Source organism: Chiloscyllium plagiosum, unplaced genomic scaffold (genome assembly GCF_037043375.1).
Source record: "Chiloscyllium plagiosum isolate Xiang-an unplaced genomic scaffold, Cpla_swu_hap1 HiC_scaffold_5, whole genome shotgun sequence".
NCBI lineage: Eukaryota > Metazoa > Chordata > Chondrichthyes > Orectolobiformes > Hemiscylliidae > Chiloscyllium > Chiloscyllium plagiosum.
Window position 1 is genome coordinate 91,398,588 of NW_028270143.1, and position 19,078 is coordinate 91,417,665.

General features: G+C 41.0%; 1 protein-coding gene across 4 annotated transcripts in view; it reads right to left on the minus strand.

The window, feature by feature from the left end:
- The window catches only part of mkxa (mohawk homeobox a), a 59,683-nt gene extending 40,829 nt beyond the window's left edge, over positions 1 to 18,854 (minus strand). Inside the window, exons 1-6 of one of the 4 annotated variants that reach the window (XM_087987458.1) lie at positions 18,695 to 18,854; positions 17,864 to 17,953; positions 16,876 to 17,120; positions 14,221 to 14,380; positions 7,959 to 8,112; positions 885 to 1,214 (exon numbers count right to left, since the gene is read on the minus strand). In XM_087987458.1, the coding sequence (XP_087843584.1) occupies positions 885 to 1,214; positions 7,959 to 8,112; positions 14,221 to 14,380; positions 16,876 to 17,120; positions 17,864 to 17,911 (937 nt within the window). In that variant the 5' untranslated portion in view covers positions 17,912 to 17,953; positions 18,695 to 18,854. Of the gene's footprint in view, positions 1 to 884; positions 1,215 to 7,958; positions 8,113 to 14,220; positions 14,381 to 16,869; positions 17,121 to 17,226; positions 17,681 to 17,863; positions 17,954 to 18,694 lie in introns of those variants that run through there. The other 3 variants (XM_087987457.1, XM_087987459.1, XM_087987460.1) reach the window with 3 other exon arrangements.
- Between the last annotated feature and the right edge of the window lie 224 nt (positions 18,855 to 19,078).

The following is a 19,078-nucleotide window of genomic DNA, read 5'->3' on the forward strand; positions in this document are numbered from 1 at the left end:
AAGGAAAGAACCAGAAACCTGGAATTTTGTTCAATTTATTAAGCTTAGGGATTGGGTTCCCTTTGCTTAAAGACTGTCATCAAGCCTATTAAAAGGCCGAATCTGGACAAGACGTTTCAACGGACAGGTATTATATATGCACAATACTTTAATATTCAACATTAAAAATACTGTTGTTTCTAAATTCTTGGATTGAAAGCATCACATAACATGATCAAGGTTCAGTGAAATTCTATACATGTGAAAATTGGAATTTAGCCTTAACAATCAGCTTTAACAAATGAAAACTAGCATCAAGAAAGGGTGTCAGATTGTTGTAAAACCTCAAAGAGTGCACTGATGTTCTTGGAAAAGAAAAGATGTTAGTTTTACTGCTCCAACTGATATGGTATTTCAGTCTCACACCAGCTTGATTGATCATTTATGGCCATCAGCGGGGACCCAGCATTTTCATCAAAATGCTACAAAGAAAAGGACTGTGTAGTGGGGTGGCATGGTGGCTCAGTGGTTAGCACTGCTGCCTCACAGCATCAGGTTCAATTCCAGCCTTGTGTGGAGTTTACACATTCACCCGGTGTCTGTGTGGGTTTCCTCCCACAGTTCAAAGGATGTGCAGATCAGCTGAATTGGCCATACTCAATTGCCCATAGTGTTAGGTGCATTAGTCAGAGGGAAATGGGTCTGGGTTGGTTACTCTTTGGAAGGTCGGTGTGGACTAGTTGGGCCGATGGGCCTGTTTCCACACTGTAGGAAATCTAATCAGTCAAGAACACCATCCCACCTTGTCATGAAACACCTGTGTATGGATAGTAAATGATGGGCATTCACATTCAATTCCAGGAATAAATTTGTTAAAAAAAACATTTATGGTACAGAAGCCTTACCAGTACGATACACAAAGTTCCCATCTGTCTCAGATGACGATGGTGATGCTAATTCTTCTTCATATTCATTGGAGCTGAAGGACCCAGAATGGTGTCTTTTCCTGTCAGTAGCTTTCATAGCTGCATTTGATGCCATGACATGCCTTAAGGAGTCATTCAGGTAGCGATGTAACAAGCTACTTTTGTATTTTGGTGGGGACACATAATCCTCATTGATTATTGTGCCTGGTCTTCCAACTGCCTTCAGGATAGGACTTTCCTTTTTAGCAACAGCTTGAACTGGTTTGTTGAATTCTCCATCTGTAAGGTTTCTCGGTGGATGTTCCACATCTAAGATTTATAAAGTGTAAAATAAAATTAAAGATCATGTGATTGGATACATGAGAAAAATAAAATATTTTTCATATGTGGGAGTTTTGGCTTCATGAGCAGAGATACAAAGCAAGGAAGTTATGTTAAGTCTTTACAAATCCTTGGTTAGCCCCCCCAGCTAAAATATTGCAGTTAATTCTAGACATGACAGTTTAGGAAGAATATCAAGGCCTTTGAGTGAATGCAAAATAGATTTACTAGAATGGTACAAGGGATGTGGAATTTCAGTTAAATCAATAGATTAGAAAAACTAGGCCATTCTCCTGCGAATGAAGTAGCTAAGAGGTGATTTGATACAAGCGTTCAAAATTATAATCTTTAACAGAGAAAATCATGAGAAATTATTTCAATGGCAGACAAAATATTAACCAGAGAACACAGGCAAAAGAAGCAGACATGAAATGAGGAGGTTTTTTTTGAAAGGGTAAGTTATTATGATTGAAAGCAGATTCAGTGATATCCTTTAAAAGGGAATTATGTAAATACTCTTTATTGCTGAGTACTGAGTACAGCTCATTCCATATATGCACACTATCTGCAGGAAAACGTTACACCTCTGATCCTTTTCAAATCTCTCCCCCCTCATCTTAAAACTATGCCCTCTAATTTTGGACTCCTTTCCCCAAGGAGAAAGACCTTGGCTATTCATCCTCATCCTCATTATGTTATAAATCCCTGTAAGGTCACCACCAGGGAAAGAAGTCCCAGCCTACTCAGAGCACTTAAAGAAGTGGCTCTAGAAATACTGGATGGATTGGTGGTCATCTTCCAGGATTCTGTAGACTCTGGAAGAGTCCCTGCAGATTGGAGGGTAGCTAATGTTACTCCAATATTCAAAAAGGAAGGTTAAGAGAAACCAGGGAATTATATACCGGTAAGTCTAAAAGCGATAGTGGGGAAAACGCCTGAATCCATTATCAAGGACTTCATAGTGGAGCATTTAGAAAGCAATGGCAGGAACAGAGTCAGCATAAATTTATGAAGGGGAAATCATAGTTAACACACCTGTTGGAATTCTATGAAGATGTGATGAGTAGAAATGACAAGGGGGAGCCGGTCGATGTGGTATATTTGGACTTTCAGAAAGTGTTTGACAAACTCCTACATATGAGATTATTGTACAAGGTTTAAAGTGCACAGGATTTGGGCAAATGTGTTGAGATGGATAGAAAACTGGTTGACAGAGAGGAAACAAAGAGTTAATGGGTCCTTTTCAAATTGGCAGGTAGTAACTAATGGGGTGCCACAGAGATCTTTGCTAGGATACCAGCTATTCACAATATATATTAATAATTCATATGGGTGAACAACATGTAACATCTCAATGTTTGCGGATGATACCAACTTAGGTGGGACGATGAACTGTGACAAGGATACAGAGATGCTTCAGTATGATCTGGACAGGTTGGGTGATTCGGCCAATCAATGACAGATGCAGTATAATTTGGAAAAATGTAAGGTTATTCACTTTGGAAAAAGAACAAGAAGGCAGATTACTACCTGAATGGCTGTAAATTGGGAGAGAGGAGTGCGCAGCAGGACCTGTGTATCCTTGTGCACTAGTTGCTGAAGGTAAACATGCAGGTGCAGCAGGCAGTAAAGAAAGTAAATGGTATGTTGGCCTTCATTGCGAGAGGTTTCCAGTACAGGAGCAGGGATGTGTGGTTCCAGTTATACAAGGCCTCGGTGAGGCCACACCTAGAATATTGTGTACAGTTTTGGTCTCCTTTTCTGAGGAAGGATGCTCTCGCTCTTGAGGGAGTGTAGTGAAGGTTTATCAGTCTGATTCCAGGGATGGCGGGACTGACATGAGGAGAATTTGACTAGGTTAGGATTGATTTTGCTGGAGTTCAGATGAGTGAGGGGGCTGTCATAGAGACATAAAATTCTAACAGGACTAGACAGGGTAGATGCAGAGAAGACGTTGCCGATAGTGGGTGCATTCAGAACCAGAGGTCACAGTCTGAGAATTCAGGGTAGACCATTTAAGATGGAGATGGGGAGACATTTCTTCACCAAAAAAGTGGTGAGTCAGTGGAATTTATTACTACAGCAAATAGTTGATGCCAGAACATTAAATGTATTCAAGAGGTGGTTCAATATAGCACTTGGGGTGAATGGGATCAAAGGTTATGGGGAGAAAGCAGGATTAGGCTATTGAGTTCGAAAAACAGCCATGATCGTGATGAAAGACAGAGCAGGCTTAAAGGGCTGAATGGCCTCCTCCTGCTCCTATCTTCTATGTTTTTGTGTTTCTATAGCATTATCATGAATGAAAACAATGTGTGGACTTTGAAACAATTCCTGATTTGACTTTAATCCTAATTATTTAATGATAATTAAGTATTTGGGCCATTCACTTTGTAAACATGTTCTGATTATCCAGGTCTGCAATAATATGGTGTTCAGTTACACAGAACAAAGAGGCCTCAATACAATCCTAACTCTGATATCAGCTAGTCTGTGATCTTTGTCAGGAGAGACTTCCTACCACTCCAGTTTGATGGATTCTGAGATGACCATGTACGATGTGCAGACATGTGGGAAAGGTGGTGTTTTAAGATTTGAGTACATCGCCTGTTTGGAGGTTTATGCAGTCCCTTTTTTTCTTCAACTTTGTTTCTGCATGTTCAAACCAAAGTCTCTCAACATATTTGCTCTCTTCCCGAATGAACTTTCTTGACTTTGGCTGGTCACAAGCCAGGACCTCCAGGATATATGTTTGACGTCTTCAGGAATGTTTGGAGGACAGCTCTAAAGATTTTCTGCTGTCCTTCTGGGAGTTTCCTGCAGCAACTAAGTTCCAAGTGGAGCAGTTACTTTGGGAATTTAGTGTCAGGCGGATAACATGTCTCATCCAGTGGAGATGGTTTTGAGTGAATAACCCCTCAAGCAGGGCAATATGGGAATGGATTCTGCTGCTGGAACACTTTTCTTCCTAAAGGACTTGGAAGATCTTATGAAATTACCATTGATGATCATTCTCCAGCTCTTTAAGGTGCCCGAAGCAGGTTCAGGTAGTTGTTATAATGGACTTTGGGGTTGATCTGGAAGTGTGGCTGGAGTTGAGAGTTGGCAGGCAAGCACTGACAACTGTATTATTACAATAAAGTATGTGAAAAGGGTGACCTGATGGAATCTTTGAGGCTTTTGATATGAATTTTATTGTGGTATTATTTCTGATGCCTCTGCTGTGTAGTGCTATGCTAATGGAGATGGTTGATTGAAAAGGTAGTGATTGGTTGAGCAGTCATTGGTATCTTTTATAATATTGTTCAAGCAATGATAAAATCAAGAAGGTACCGCAGTTTGGACTCTGAGTGTGGCCATGTGGTCATGAGCTTGTCTCACCAGCAGATCAGAGTCTTGGCTATGACAAGGTCATTTTCTCAACAGTTCACTGGGAAGGCATTCCAATGATGTTGCCTTTCACTATTCCTTCCTGCCTATCAAATTGTTCCAGAGATTTACATCTTTCCTAACTCAAGGATATTCAATGCATCACCTACTGGTATTCTGGTTAGCATTTGCTTGAGGTGAGTTCAGAATCCCTCCTTGATCTCATCTAGATCTTCATGTGTGGAAGCATTTGTTCTGATCATCGGCGCTTGTTAATTCGTCATTCAGGTGATCTGGACAGCTGGGATGCATTTGCTTATCCCACATGGGAGAGACACCAATACACTAAAGCTTATATTCCCTACATGTTTATGTTAATCCAAACTTCAAGAATTTGCTAGGTGTGCTGCCATTAACTTTGTGTCTCTTGACTGGAAAATGTAGAATTGTCTCCCAGTGACCTGTGCTGGGAAGTGCGCTTCTAGGGAGAGCAGGGAAAAGGGATTAGCTAGGCTGCTCTGTGCAGTTAAGTTGTGAACCACCTTTTACTATATTGCCTTATACATGAAAAATGGCCACTTAAATGGAACACCAGAGAATGGTTGGACTGAGTGCATTACATCATGGCTAATGAGGCACATATCCTGTTGCCTTTAACATTTTAAAACTCAGGTTAAAGTGAGCTAACCATAAGTGAGAACATTTTGTATTCTTCAGAGGACATAATAAACTAAACATTGATTGAAATTGGTAGCAAATGCTGTGTAGCATTTCCCAAATTTCCTGCTCACTGTGGTCTACCTTCTCATGATAGTGCAATCCAACCTCATTCAACTCAGTCTGTGCGTCCAACACAAACCTTCCTGTCTCAACTTCTGGTAAATCTGAACTGCATCAGTATATTTCACATAACAACTTCACTTTTGAGGCCAAAGATATTTTATATATATCACCCATTCATCTCTAAAAATATCTTGCTTGTGGATTTGTTTCCAATGTACCGAAGAAGTTGAGACAAGGCTGTTAGCAGGAGTTCAACTGAGTCGTTGAAAATAATTAGGGGTCCTGAGAGAATCATTGGATTAATATGATGAATGGGATCACAAACACTGCAAAGCTGTTACACTCTATTTTCAACAGGTTCTGTTGAAACTTTAAAACCTTATCACTCCTTTAAACACTAAACTTACAGGTTTAATTGTGCATAATAATTCTATTTTTGTATCACTTCCCACTCACACGCAGAACTTAGGTGTTTTTTCTTGCTTGCCCTTAAAAATGTTTTTTGTTTCCTTTGACCCAAACTGTAAATGGTGGTAAAATCTGACAGAAGGTCAGTCAGCCTTTTCAATCATTTGTGGTTTCTGGAGGAGAGTCAAATCAGACCTGAAATGTTAACTCTGTTCCTCCGTTCACAGATGCTGCCAGACCTACTGAGTTTCTCCAATAATTTATATTTTTATTCTTGTTCACCAGTTTACTCCATCTACTTTTTCATTAAATTTAACAAAAACAAGAAAAATATTAAATTTATAGCTTGTTTGATATGACGTCTTTTAATTTGCTTTTTTTAGAGATTGTCCCACCAGGACTTTAAAACAAAAACCTTTACTAACATTGGTATGTAATAATATACAAGAATAGTTACATCATCTCAAATATATATCCTTAATTAAAATGCATTTATAAAAGTTTGCAATTTTTAAATATGTTAAAAGTTGTGCAGGCACAAAGGAACCTGCAAACCTATACCCAAATCCATTCCTTTAAATAAATAATTTGTGCTTAACTGTAAATTATGTTGGAGATGAAGTGTTTTTACTTTATACTACATTTTATTTTCTCTTCAGAGAGCAGAATCCTTGTTGGATTGTAGGTTGACTGCTATAGCCATAAATAGCTGATCATTCAGTAATAAGGCAGTGTCAAGAGTGTGGTGCTGCAAAAGCACAGTAGGTCAGGCAGCATACAAGGAGCAGGAGAATCAACATTTCGGGCACAAGCCCTTCATCAGGAAAAGGCACTGCCAGATAAGGCAGTGCCAATTAACTATAATAACATAAGAAAAAGGAGGAGTTGGCTATTGAAGCCTGTCCCACCAATCAACAGGATCTGGCCAGGCCAAAATTCCACTTTTACACTAGCTTAGCACAGCCATCAACTCCTGTCTCCCTCCTCTTTAAATACTTTTGATGATCTAGCCTCAATAATTCTCTGGGATAGAAAATTCCAGACATTCATTACCCTTTGGGAGAAAAAATTGTTTCGTAGCTCAGTTTCAAACAAATGTCACCTAATTCTGCAAGTGTCCCCTCATTTGAGTTCCTCCCACAAGTGGAAACATCTTAACACAGAGTCATAGAGATGTACAGCAGGGAAACAGACCATTTGGCCCAACTCATCCATGCTGACCAGATATCCGAAGCTCATCTAGTCCCATTTGCCAGCACATGGCCCATATCCCTCTAACCCCTTCTTATTCACGTACTCATCTATCCTGTGAAGTCCCCTCAGAAACTCATTAAAATCACACTCACTCTACTAAGCTCTAAAGATTACAGGTAAGCTACTTAGCTATTCTTGATAAGCCAACCCCTTCATCACTGGAATCAGCCTATTGAATCACTTTTCAACTGTCTCTTATGCCAGTATATGGTTTTTGAAACACAGTGATAAAAGCTGTACACAGTAACATTCTTTTCAAACTTCCCTATTTTTAAACTCCAATCCCTGAGCAATAAAGGCCAAAATTCCATTAGCTTTTTTAATCTCTTGCGGCACCCCCACTATGCTATTATTTATGTTTCATACACAAGGTCACTGAGATCCCTTTGTACTGCATTTTTTTGGAGCCTCTCTCTATTTAACTAAGTCTTGCTATTAAATTAGAAGTGCATGATCTACCATTTTCCTACGTTAAACTCCATCTGCCAAGTTTTTGCCCTCCTGCTCAACCTCTCCAAATCCCTTGCAGATTTCTATGTCCTCATCACAACATGCCCCTCCACCCATTTTATCATTGTCAGTAAATTTGGATATAGTTCACTCTGACCTCTTAAAGTCATTAATATCGATCGTAAAAATTGAAGCCATAGGACTGATCCTGGTTCTAATTTCTGATGCACTCTTCTGCACATATCTTCTACCCCTCTCTGTCACACTTGGCTTATCATTTGCCTTTTCAGTATGCTGTATCTCCACTCTCTCATTTCTTTTTGATTTAGTTTTAAACTTATGTTGAATTGAGCTCTTCCCCAACCTCACTAATTAATTTAAAACAACATCTACAACTCTAGTTACAGAATTCACCATGACACTGGTACCAGCATGGAACACAACAATCTTTTTCTTCATTTGCCATACCTTCAGAACATGTGTCATCACTGCTAATGCTGAGTCGTTCTGCATTGCCTTGCACATACTTGTTGTATAGCTTTATACGTAATGCCCAGCTCAAGTCTGGTTGTCTAACAGTATTCTTCAGGCGGCGTCTGGCATTTGCAAACCAGTTGGAAACCTATTCCAAAAACATGAAATTTCATTAATAAAAGGTTAGTTGATAACGAGACAAGTGTTCAAAATTATCAGCTAAGGAAAGTGTCACCCAGAAACACTGATGACTTGTGTTTGTTCATTACAAATATAAATATGCATAATTTGATACTTATATGACAGCTGTATGTCAACACATATACTTAAATAATTTCTCTGTTTCAAACCTTCATATAACATATGTTAGATTTAAAAAGAACACTTCAGCCGCTCATGATATTTCCACAAATGTTTTTATTGTGGCACCAAATTCAAATTCCTGTGAAATTGTTTTTGGACTTCAATTATATAATTATAAAAGGTGACCCATTTCTAAAATAGTTAGAGCAGTTGTTTTGATTCCAATAACTGCTTTCCTAAAGTACAGGTTTTCCATTTGTATTACAGAAGTTGATCGTGGTAAGCAAAGCTATTTGTTAGCAATTATGGTGAAACTTCCAGGTGTCCAAAGTTTGCTTCAGAAATTGTCTCCTCAATCCCTTCTAGTGGGGCCTTTCATATGTGAGCATGGAAGTTTAGGGACTTGGGAGATCTTTAACTTAATCCTATTGAATTCTTCTTCTGACGCGAAATGAAATGGTTAAAACAAGTGAGTCGAGTGTAGTAGACAAGATTTCACAGCAGCAGGGTCACCATATGTTGATGCACTGAGACACTTCACTTGGCTGCTCACTAGAAGCAGAACTTGTTTTGAGTTCTGTAAAGACAGTGCAATAGAACGTGGCAGGAAAGACTTCATGCTGATTGTGGTCACAGGGGGGAGCAGAAGAGTTCAGCTAACCAGCAGCAAGCATTGTCTTGCCAGTTGGACGAAGTACAAGGCTTAAAAATAATCCAAGCAAATCTGAGACCTGGCTGCAGATGTTATTGAGTACTATAAAGATATTTTAAATATTATGAGAGATTGAATGTTGATGGAATCACAATTGGATGAAGTTATAATAAATGCTTTCACAAACACAAAATAGCAAATTGGTTGCAATTAAACAATGATGAAAAGACCTTGCCTGTCTGTTTTAAATAAAGAACAGCAATTTGGCACATAGAAAGAATAGAAAATTAGAAATAACAACCATTGCATTAATTTAGGTTTGAGTTTTAATCTGAGCTGTTTGTGTACAGCTGCAACAGAGACTTCTACCCAAGAAACTGGAAAAGGAGTCTAGGTAAGTCCTGTCAACAAAACACAGGATGAATCCAATCTGCCCATTAATGCCTTGCCAGTCTAACCTCAATTATTAGCTAAATGATGGGAGGTTTCATTGACACTGCTGTCAAGTCATGCTTACTATACAGCTTGTTTATTTTACATTCCATCAGGGATAAGTGTTGTGAAGGATAACAGAATGACTGACTTTGACATCAAGGTTATATTGGACAAAATGTGCATCAAGGGACCTTAGTAAACTTTAAGTCAGTAGGAGGGCCAAGTGCTAAGAAATGACCATGTCTGATAAGACTGAACCCAAACATATCTACTTGAAATTCAATGGTGTTTTCATCAGTGAATTCCCCCAACCATCAACATCATTGGGATTACCATTGACCAGAAACTGAACTGGACTAGCCATAGAAATATTCTGGCTACAACAGCAGGTCAGGGACTGAGAACTCTGTAGCATGTAACTCACCTCTGACTCTCCAAAGCCTGTTCACCAACTACAAGGCACAAGACAGGAAGGTGGGCAATTGGCTTCCATTTGCCTGAATGATTGAGGTTCCAACACAACTCAAGATCCAAAACGATCCATCCGTTGGATGGGCATCCCATTCACCACTTTAAATATTCATTTTCTCCACCACCAGTGTATAGTGTTAGCACTTATCATCTACCAAATTCAATTTAATGATTTGTCAAAGCTCCTTCAACAGCTTCTTCCGATACTGTGACCTTTACCATCTAGAAAGACAAGAGAAGCAAGCTGCTAGGAAACTGCAAATCCCTGTCCAAGTCACACACCATTCTGACATAGAACTACATCACCATTCCTTAACTGCTGTTCGGTCAAAATCATGGAAAGTCCCTCCCTAACAACACCTTTAAAGTGACTGCAAGTAAAAGATTGAAGTAATATTCTGCTGGGGTGGGCCTGAGAGACACAATGCTAACTAAAAGAAATGTAATGCCTAATGGATTTGGCATCAATTACCAACTGTCAAAATATCTGCAGTTTGGAAATATGAAAAACAATCAAAGATAATGAACTTAGAAAGAAACTTCACTTTTGGGAAATGATCAGAACTGCTGAAAACTGACTTCTGTATCAGTTACTGCTGAACACTTGTTATCATTTCTCTCTGGACTGCTCAACTTTCCTGAAATGGCTCTTTATGGACTAATTAGTTTGTAGTATTGATTGAAAGGTTAGGCTCAGATTGTTTGGGTTTCACATTGGCTGCAGCATAAACTTTAACTGTTGGAAAGACATCTCTATAAACCTTTTTTTATAAAGTCTCCAAAGATCCTTCAGACTTCACTTTAATATTATTACTATTATTGAATGATTTAAAGCCAGTCCAGAGAAGGATCACGGCACAGACGTTTCAGCTTGCATTGATTGAGATGCAATTTTCTGAAGCTGAAAGCAATATACTAATAGCTTTGGACCACTCTGTGCGAAACTAGCAACTCTAGTTAGAAGGCAGCACTGAACAACTTAATGTAGCAAATTGCAGCAACAACATGGGTAACTATCAAATCTGTCGTATTTAAAATGGCTTTGTCGCTGTTAAAAATTAGAAGCTGTCTGATTTTCTCAGTATTGAATTCATATTTGATTTTAAGTGCGTCAACACAGTCAACCAACATGCCACCGTTGCCATGTGAATGTGAATTCGCGGTGGGTGTATGCTCAGGGGGGAGTGGCAGTAAGCATACAGGACAGATTATTAATCTGTCTCAATATTGCTGTTTTATCCCAAGCAGCCAATTTCAATGCAATAGTGTTTTAAGATAAATAAAATTCGCTACAATTCAGCGATCTGATCGCAAGGAAACTGACGTTTTACAGCGGTTAATGTTCATGGCGTATTACATTGTGATAAATTAGCGAAAAGATTCAGAGTGACATTTACAATGTTATTAAATAAACATTTCATTGCTGAATGTAATAATTGATCGAGGATTTCTTTTCCCTATGTGGGGATCAGCAGGCAGCCGTTTTACTGTGTTTTTCTTTGCCTGTTTTGATTGGTAGCTTTTACAGGAATGTTACTTTCACATAAATATCATTGAGATATGTCGTTGAGCACCTGTATAAACAGAATATCAATAAACGGGAATAACTAACATTACTGCTCTTTAAATCCTTCAAAGTTACTGAGTCAGTTGGTTCTGGTTTCAAGCAGGATTTTTGGTGATTTATCTGAAATTTGGTCTCTATTTCCCAGCTCCATGTGCAGGCTACGACAGGATCGCTCGGTGGATGAGTTGTTCCTTTGGGACGCTGCAAGCTGCACTCGCCGCCCCCTTGTCCAATAATGGACAAAGATACAGACTATGGAGGACAAACTCACTTAACTCAAACAAATATTTCATTCGGGAATTTCCGCAGAATCCAAGCGACTGAGAAGTGTTCGTTGCAGCATCCTAACACTTGTGCCAAATTAATTTCCTAAATGTAAATGCGCGGAATTCTTTGGAAATATGTTACATTTGTCAGCATTCGATCCAATGAGTCAGCTCACAGGGAGATGTTGCACTAAACTTGAAAAGCAGGACACTATTCCAGAAGAGCCACATCTCTGTGAACTCACTGAAATGGCCAGTGGGTACAAGTGAGCAAGATTAAAGACTAGAAAATAAGGAAGTGACAATAACCCAATTAATGGTCCATTTAAATGTGTGTGAGGAAGCTTGCGGTATTACTGAGATAGTTACATTCTCATGGCAGTGTGACTGAGAGTCAGAGCAGATAGTTGACTCTGCAAATGTCATTCCTCAAGACTGAGTCTGAAAAATGAATTTAAATAGAACAATGTGTTCAATTGTGTGTAAAAAGTACATGGCAAAATTTAATTCACATAATATCCTCGAACTATCCAGCTATGTTTAAGACATTTTGGCAACTGTAAGTACAATGAACAACTCAGACGTTACTTGCAATCATGGTGATCTGAATGTCACAAAAACCTTTACGAATAATAGCAAAGTAATGTGACATATCTTAATATATTTCTGCACAACCCGGAAATGATTCTCCCAGAGTTCTCCCTTTTCTGCAATGCAACCCATTATTTCCTCCACCTCAGTCACCAGGCGAATTTAAAAAGGAGAAAGAGATGGTTAACACAGCACATTACACATTTACATAATCTTGTCAGGCATGGCCTACAGCATGTTTGACAATTGTGAACTGGTGTGTCAGAGGGCCGAATGTAAAGAAACTATTTAAAGCTAAGAAGTGTCAATTGATCCAGGAATATTCAACTTGGTATCATGTCACATGCAGAGTGGTTTCCTACCTCGTTAACATAGCAGTGTGCTATTAACACAACCAGAAATAGGCAGATAAAAGGGATGTGGAAAATCATAGTGAAACAATTGAATTCAGTACATTTAATGAAAGTGAAATGGGAACAAGTTCATTCTCCCATTTCCCTCATTGGGCCTCTTGCTCCTATTTTTGGAGGAATAATATTTAGTCGGAAAAGTGTGGGTCCTGTGTTGTAAGTAATGGTAACGAAGTGCAAACACTGTTATTGCAAAATGCGACAATGTGTACGTGAGCGGCACAAAACTGTCATAAATTAAACCTTGTCATATTACACAGACCTTTCAGAGATTCTTGAATACAATGACAGTTTTGATATGGCACCATAACAATTTTAGAAGTGCCGGTGTTGGACTGGGGTGTACAAAAGTAAAAATCACACAACACCAGGTTACAGTCCAACAGGTTTATTTGGAAGCACTAGGTTTCGAGTGCTGCCCCTTCATCAGGTGGTTGTGTATTATAATATGGAGTATAAGAATAAAGTTGATCCGAATGTAATTGTGTAGCGTAAAATATATCTCGATGAAATCTGTTGGATGATTATGCATCTGGGTCAGTATTGCATTTCTGAATCTTAATTCGTCTTTCAGCCTTTTTAGCAATGCCTTAAAAGCACACACAAATTGCTCATTGTCATTCCTCTGTAAGCTGAAATGCATTTGAATTCCAACTCGTGAGCGAGGAACGAAACCCGATTCTAATGAACGTGGGACCGGGGAGGACTTGCACGAGTCCAATACGCGAAACTTGTAGATTTCAATGAGAACTGTGATTTCGCCTTGATTCAAATACTTTAATACGTGCAGTTATTCCCCGCCACGAATGAAAACACTTTAAATGTAAGAAGAAGCATCTCTCGGTGGGGTTGCTGTGTGTGATTGGTGCATCCAACTGGGGTCCGGCCAGCGATCTCCCAAACCGCCCCCCACCTCTATCCCGCCCCCTCTCTGACCCTCACTGAGACCAGTCGGTTCAGTCCACATTTGATCCCGGGACTGTCAGAATTGTCTTTAGCTAGGCCTCTCCATTTGCAAGGACATTTCTCGCCTTTAAAAAGGGCACAGTGGCTCAGTGGTTAGCACTGCTACTCACAGCACCAGGGTCCCAGGTTCAATTCCAGCCTCGGGTGACTCTCTGTGTGGAGTTTGCACATTCTCCCCGTGTCTGCGTGGGTTTGCTCCGGTTTCCTCCCACAGTCCAAAGATGTGCAGGTTATGTGAATTGGCCATGCCAAATTGCCCATAGTGTTAGGTGCAATAGTCAGAGGGAAATAGGACTGGATGGGTTACTCTTCGGAGGGTCGGTGTTGACTGGTTGGGCCAAAGGGCCTGTTTCCACATTGTAGGGAATTTAAACTGCATCTGCCGTTATTTTGTTAGCACCGGGATAAAAACCAATCGCCGTCAAATACACGCAATGGTGCAGTCAGATTTTCACTGTTGAGCCAACCAATTTGCCCATTTTTTTTGTGTGCGTGTGAGACGCTAATGGATAATCCTAGCTCGCACACAAGTACTGAGTAGAGATGGAAACAGAAAAACATTACCGATTGTATGAGGTAGGGAAAATGGCCTTACCTGTACCAGGGTCATCTGGGAACCGAGGGCCAGCAGAATCTTCTCGGTTTTAGTTGGGTACGGGTTGTCTCGGTGCTTGTACAGCCATTGTTTCAAAGGGCGAGCCATATCCTGAAGAGCCTGCCGTTTGTGCCTCACCTTACCTCCGCCCTGCCGAGAGCTGGAAACATTCAGGTAGTCAATGACCAGGCACAAAACAAAGAAAAACACAAAGCTTTTGCATAGACAGCAATGTAGTCGCGTTCAAAGGTACATTTCTTCCTGTACAGTGAAGGCCAAAGTGTGGGCAGTTTACACACTCCGAGAGTGTACCATGTTATGGATTTCCTTTGAACACACTCCAGAAATCAGACACCACGTTTCTGAACCAACATTTATGGGATTCTGGATCAGTGGTGCTGGAAGAGCACAGCAATTCAGGCAGCATCCGACGAGCAGCAAAATCGACGTTTCGGGCAAAAGCTCTTCATCAGGAATAAACTATGAGAATCGACCATATGGGAAACTATCGTTGTAAAAACTCATTTTATCTGAGGGAAGATGAGAACAGAAATGTGCGCGGAAAGCAAGTCTCATGACACCCGCACTATCGCAATCACAACATTAATTTAAAACAAAAGTCAATGGAACCCTGTTTCTGAGTCAGGTTTCTGGTGATTTAATGTTTGAATAGAAATAAAATTACCTTTGGAAATGAATGTGAGACACCGGTGGGAATGTGTAAGTGGGGCTATGTTCCCAGCAAGTTCAGACCTTTCTGTGTCTGTGCATATCGTTATTGCGGGTTCCTGTTATCTGTCATGCTTTAGATGACCTGCTTCAGATGTATGAGTTGAAGTGCTTGGGAAGTTTCTCGGGAGACATGATGAGGCTTTGTATAAATGAAGGTTTCCTCTCAGTGCAACACGGATCAGTCCTTGTTCGTCTAAAAACCGAACTTGGCTTCTGCCTTATTCATAGAGGAAAAATCCTTCGTTTATATAGTCCCTGTAACCACCTCATGACGTCCCGGAGTATTTCCCAGTCAATGCAGCAGTTTTCAAATACAATTGCTGTGATAATGTAGAAAACATGGCAGCCAATTTACGAACAGCGAACTCTCACACATAATAACGTGGGAATAACCAGATAAGCATATCTATTAACTAGATGGCGCTGACTGAAATTTAAGTGTGTTGTGAGTCTGGGGCTGTGTCTCAATGGAGTGTGCTGTCTGTTTATCCATGTGAAAACTGTGGTGATCAGTAGGTTGGCTTGTAAGGTGACATGTCCACCTTCTGATGCTGCCTGGCGTGTGTGTTCTCCCAGCCTCCGGCTTGTCTACCTTGGGTTCCAGCATCTGCAGGTGTTTTTTTTGTCTCTAATCAGGCTTGTAAGATTTGTCAAGAGCCGGAGGGACATGATGTGGATGGTGCTTGGATATGTGCATTCCAACTGGGTGCTGCAGATGTCGCTGTGAATCTGAAGGCCCCCCCTTATCCACTGAACAGAGAAACTTAACATTCTCACTGGGATGATATTTCTGACTCATGTCCCCTTGAACACTGCCAGACCATCGCGGTATTGCTAAACTCTAGCGTATGACCCCAAAGCAAATTGTCATCTGGATATTCGCTAACAGTCGCGGTTATAGCTAGTTGTTGTGTTTGAACAGGAATTCAACTTAGTGAAGGCCGTGTTATAAAAACGTCATCATCTTAAAAGAAAAATGATTTTTTTCCCCTAAAATCAACGATTGTCACTGAAATGTTTTCTTGTTTTAAAGTTTGTATTTGTAGTTGAAATTGAAATAATTGAAAACTTGTTTAAATCGGTAACAAAATGTGCCCCACACTGACAATAAAACTAATTCTATTGGAATGCGCAAGTACATACAGAAGATGCCCGATTATGTCTGAATTATTGCAACATCTGACCACCCAGAGAAGGATGTTTACATTAGTGATCAACCCCGATGTGAAAAGATGATTGCAAGTTATGAAATATTGGTATTGAATGTCATTGTTATTTACACATAATGTTTGAAACGGCGAGGCATTACATTAAACCTTATCAATAATGCCAGTTCTGAAAAAGAGTCAAAATTAAACTTAAATCATTAACTCTCTCCACAGATGCTGCCAGACCTGCCGAGTTCCTCCAGCATTCTCTGTGTCAGGTTTCCAGTATCCGCAGGACTCTGCTTCGATATGGTCAATAATGTGCTCACATTCAGGGGTCTTACTGTTACCGGTTTGGACAGTGCCGTGTTCGGAATAAAGTGGGAGTGGGCGCCACATATTTACAAATGATTGTGCTGATAACCATCAGAAACTGGTCATCACACTTCCAGAAAAGGTCGTTTTTGCAAAACCATCAAATATGGCGAAGGGATGATTTTTTTAAAAATGCATTAATGTCTGAAGGACATAGATCGCGCCGCACTCTGTAGAGTGAGAGCATGACGCTCCGCTTTATGAAACCTATTCTCAGGATTTCTTAACTCAGGATTGCTAATGGTCAGAACACAGGTCCAAAATTACAGATAGCTGTGTATCGCTGGGAAGTGTGTGTGTGTGCAAGGTAATTCTGCTTCACCGCCTATCCTGCAGCTACATTTCTGAACCCAGTTAACCGCATGCCTGTCACCCTCAGTAAAAGGAGTCATACCCAGACCTCCTGTGCCGCAGACCCCTCTGACTCCGGCTGGACGGACTGTCCGGGATCATCAGCTCCTGCTCTTGTTCCTCCATCACTTCCATATAGGTCCTGCTTTTCCTCTCGACCTCATTTGCCTTTTCTTCGAAAATAACTTGGTTGGTAAATTTATTAAAGACGATGGTGTTCATCTTCCTGCGCGTTCCAGTGTCTGTCTCACTAAGCGGTGAGGGGCTCGTGATTTGAAGATTCAACCTGGTGGACTGGAGCCAATGGATACATACATATTTTTATAAAAATCGTAGGTTACTTCAAAACCAAAACTCAAACCCTAATTGCCATGTAAATGAGGAGAAAATAAACCACTACCGTCCACAAAGGAAGGACCTGGCCCTCTGCCAAAATCGACAGAATACAAACTCTTCACAGTCAATGGTGTGTTGTTCCCTTCGGCCGGGAAACGAGCGCTTGCTTTTTTAAAAAAGTGTTGTTTACAACTCCCAAGTCCGCGCCACTCGCAAGTTTAAAGGAGAGAAATCTGCAGATGAAACAGTTGCTCCGATTACATTCACTATTTGATTCCCATTCCCACCCATGGGGAGGGGGTGATATTTATTTAAAACAAAGTTCAGTCCTGTTTGTAAAATAAATCCAATTTATCGGAACTTTCCCCTTAGGCTCGACCTGAACACAAATAAATTGCTTCGGCGTGTGATCTGGGAGCACACACCAGCGGGACAAGAAGTCATTTTTAATGGGCCCACTCCTCAGTATTAGGAGGACCTAGCGCGCTTCTGCTAATGGGTTATATCCTGTCCTGACTTGGCCGCTCTACTGCAGTAAATCTACAGAACAGTCAAAACCTGTCTTGCAAAACCAAGCAGACGTTTAAGGGTTTACAGCGAACAGTAAACTCCCGGGACGTTTGCGCAAGTCGCTGTTTCAGGACCGCTGCTGCCGTGTGGACACGCTAACAGAAATGTTTTAAGTGATGAATGTTTCTTACGTGAGTGTCAGAAGGCAGCGCCGGTGCTGATCCAGACAGAGCTCCCATTCACGATAGATTGGGTAGATATTCCGGAGCATCCGAACAAGGCTGAGAAATATCACGCACACATTCACAAAGACAGTGAGCGTACTGGGCTTGGAATGTCTACATCATCCAGCAATATTTCCACTGAATTCCCATTCATCATCGCCTCTCCTTCTCTTTGGGAATACCCCAGAGAATAGTTCCTAGACACCGTTAGAAAAGATACACCACGTGTCTGTTTTCTGACTTGATCCTATTAAAAGATCCAGCCACTAACACCGTCTGTCTCTTACCTGTGCCTTGGGGGCTGCACTCTGTCCCCACTCCCTGAGCTCCATCCGAGCAGCTCACCAACGGTTTGTCTTTGTGAACTGCTGGCTCCGATCAGACAGGGCTGCAGTTTCTGTTTGGATCTCGCATTATTCGGGGACTGTGGAAAGTGGGTGACCTCTCCCCCTTGCTGAACCCATTAGCTACATTCTGAAGGGCCGGGTTGAGCAGTTTACAGCTGATCTGTTGATAAAACTTGGAAAGCGCGGAGCCGCTGTTTAGCTGGCCGGCCCGCCAACTACAGTACAACAATCAGCGTCTCTCTGATTGCACCCCGAAGCCGCCACCTCCGGCTACACACCCAGCCGTGAAAGCTCACCGGTTCCTCAGGGGGTCCCTAAAGGCTCTGTGCCATTTTTTCCCTTGTCGCTAATATAATCACATTCTGTTCAGAACGTTTTTTTTAAAGTGCTGAAAACGTTTTGAAGACGATCCCCGCCAACAAACATTATTACAAAGCAGAGAAGTAACTACCTGGTTAGGTTTTGGAAGGAGTCGGTCAGTGTGGTAAACTGATAAGAACGAGCAGTAATCCAGCTCCTGTCTGCATTTGCACTGCCATTTCACATCGCTGTCAGGAAGAGTTGATCTGAAACCGCACGGACCACGCTCGCCTCTCTCCTATTTACCCTGATGGCAGCCCTAACCCCGGAACCTGAATATACAGCATTGCCCATGTTTCCCAGCTGCTCTGCCTAGTCTCTGAACATACACTGAGTACATTACTCAGGTTCCGGGAAGGTGCAGCGGGAGGCTGGCTCTGTCTGTTTTACAGAATCCTGTGCTCCCGCTCCTAAATATAGCGCTTATTTCATTTCCACCAAGAACATTTCCGTTCTAAATCGACTGACCTCGTGC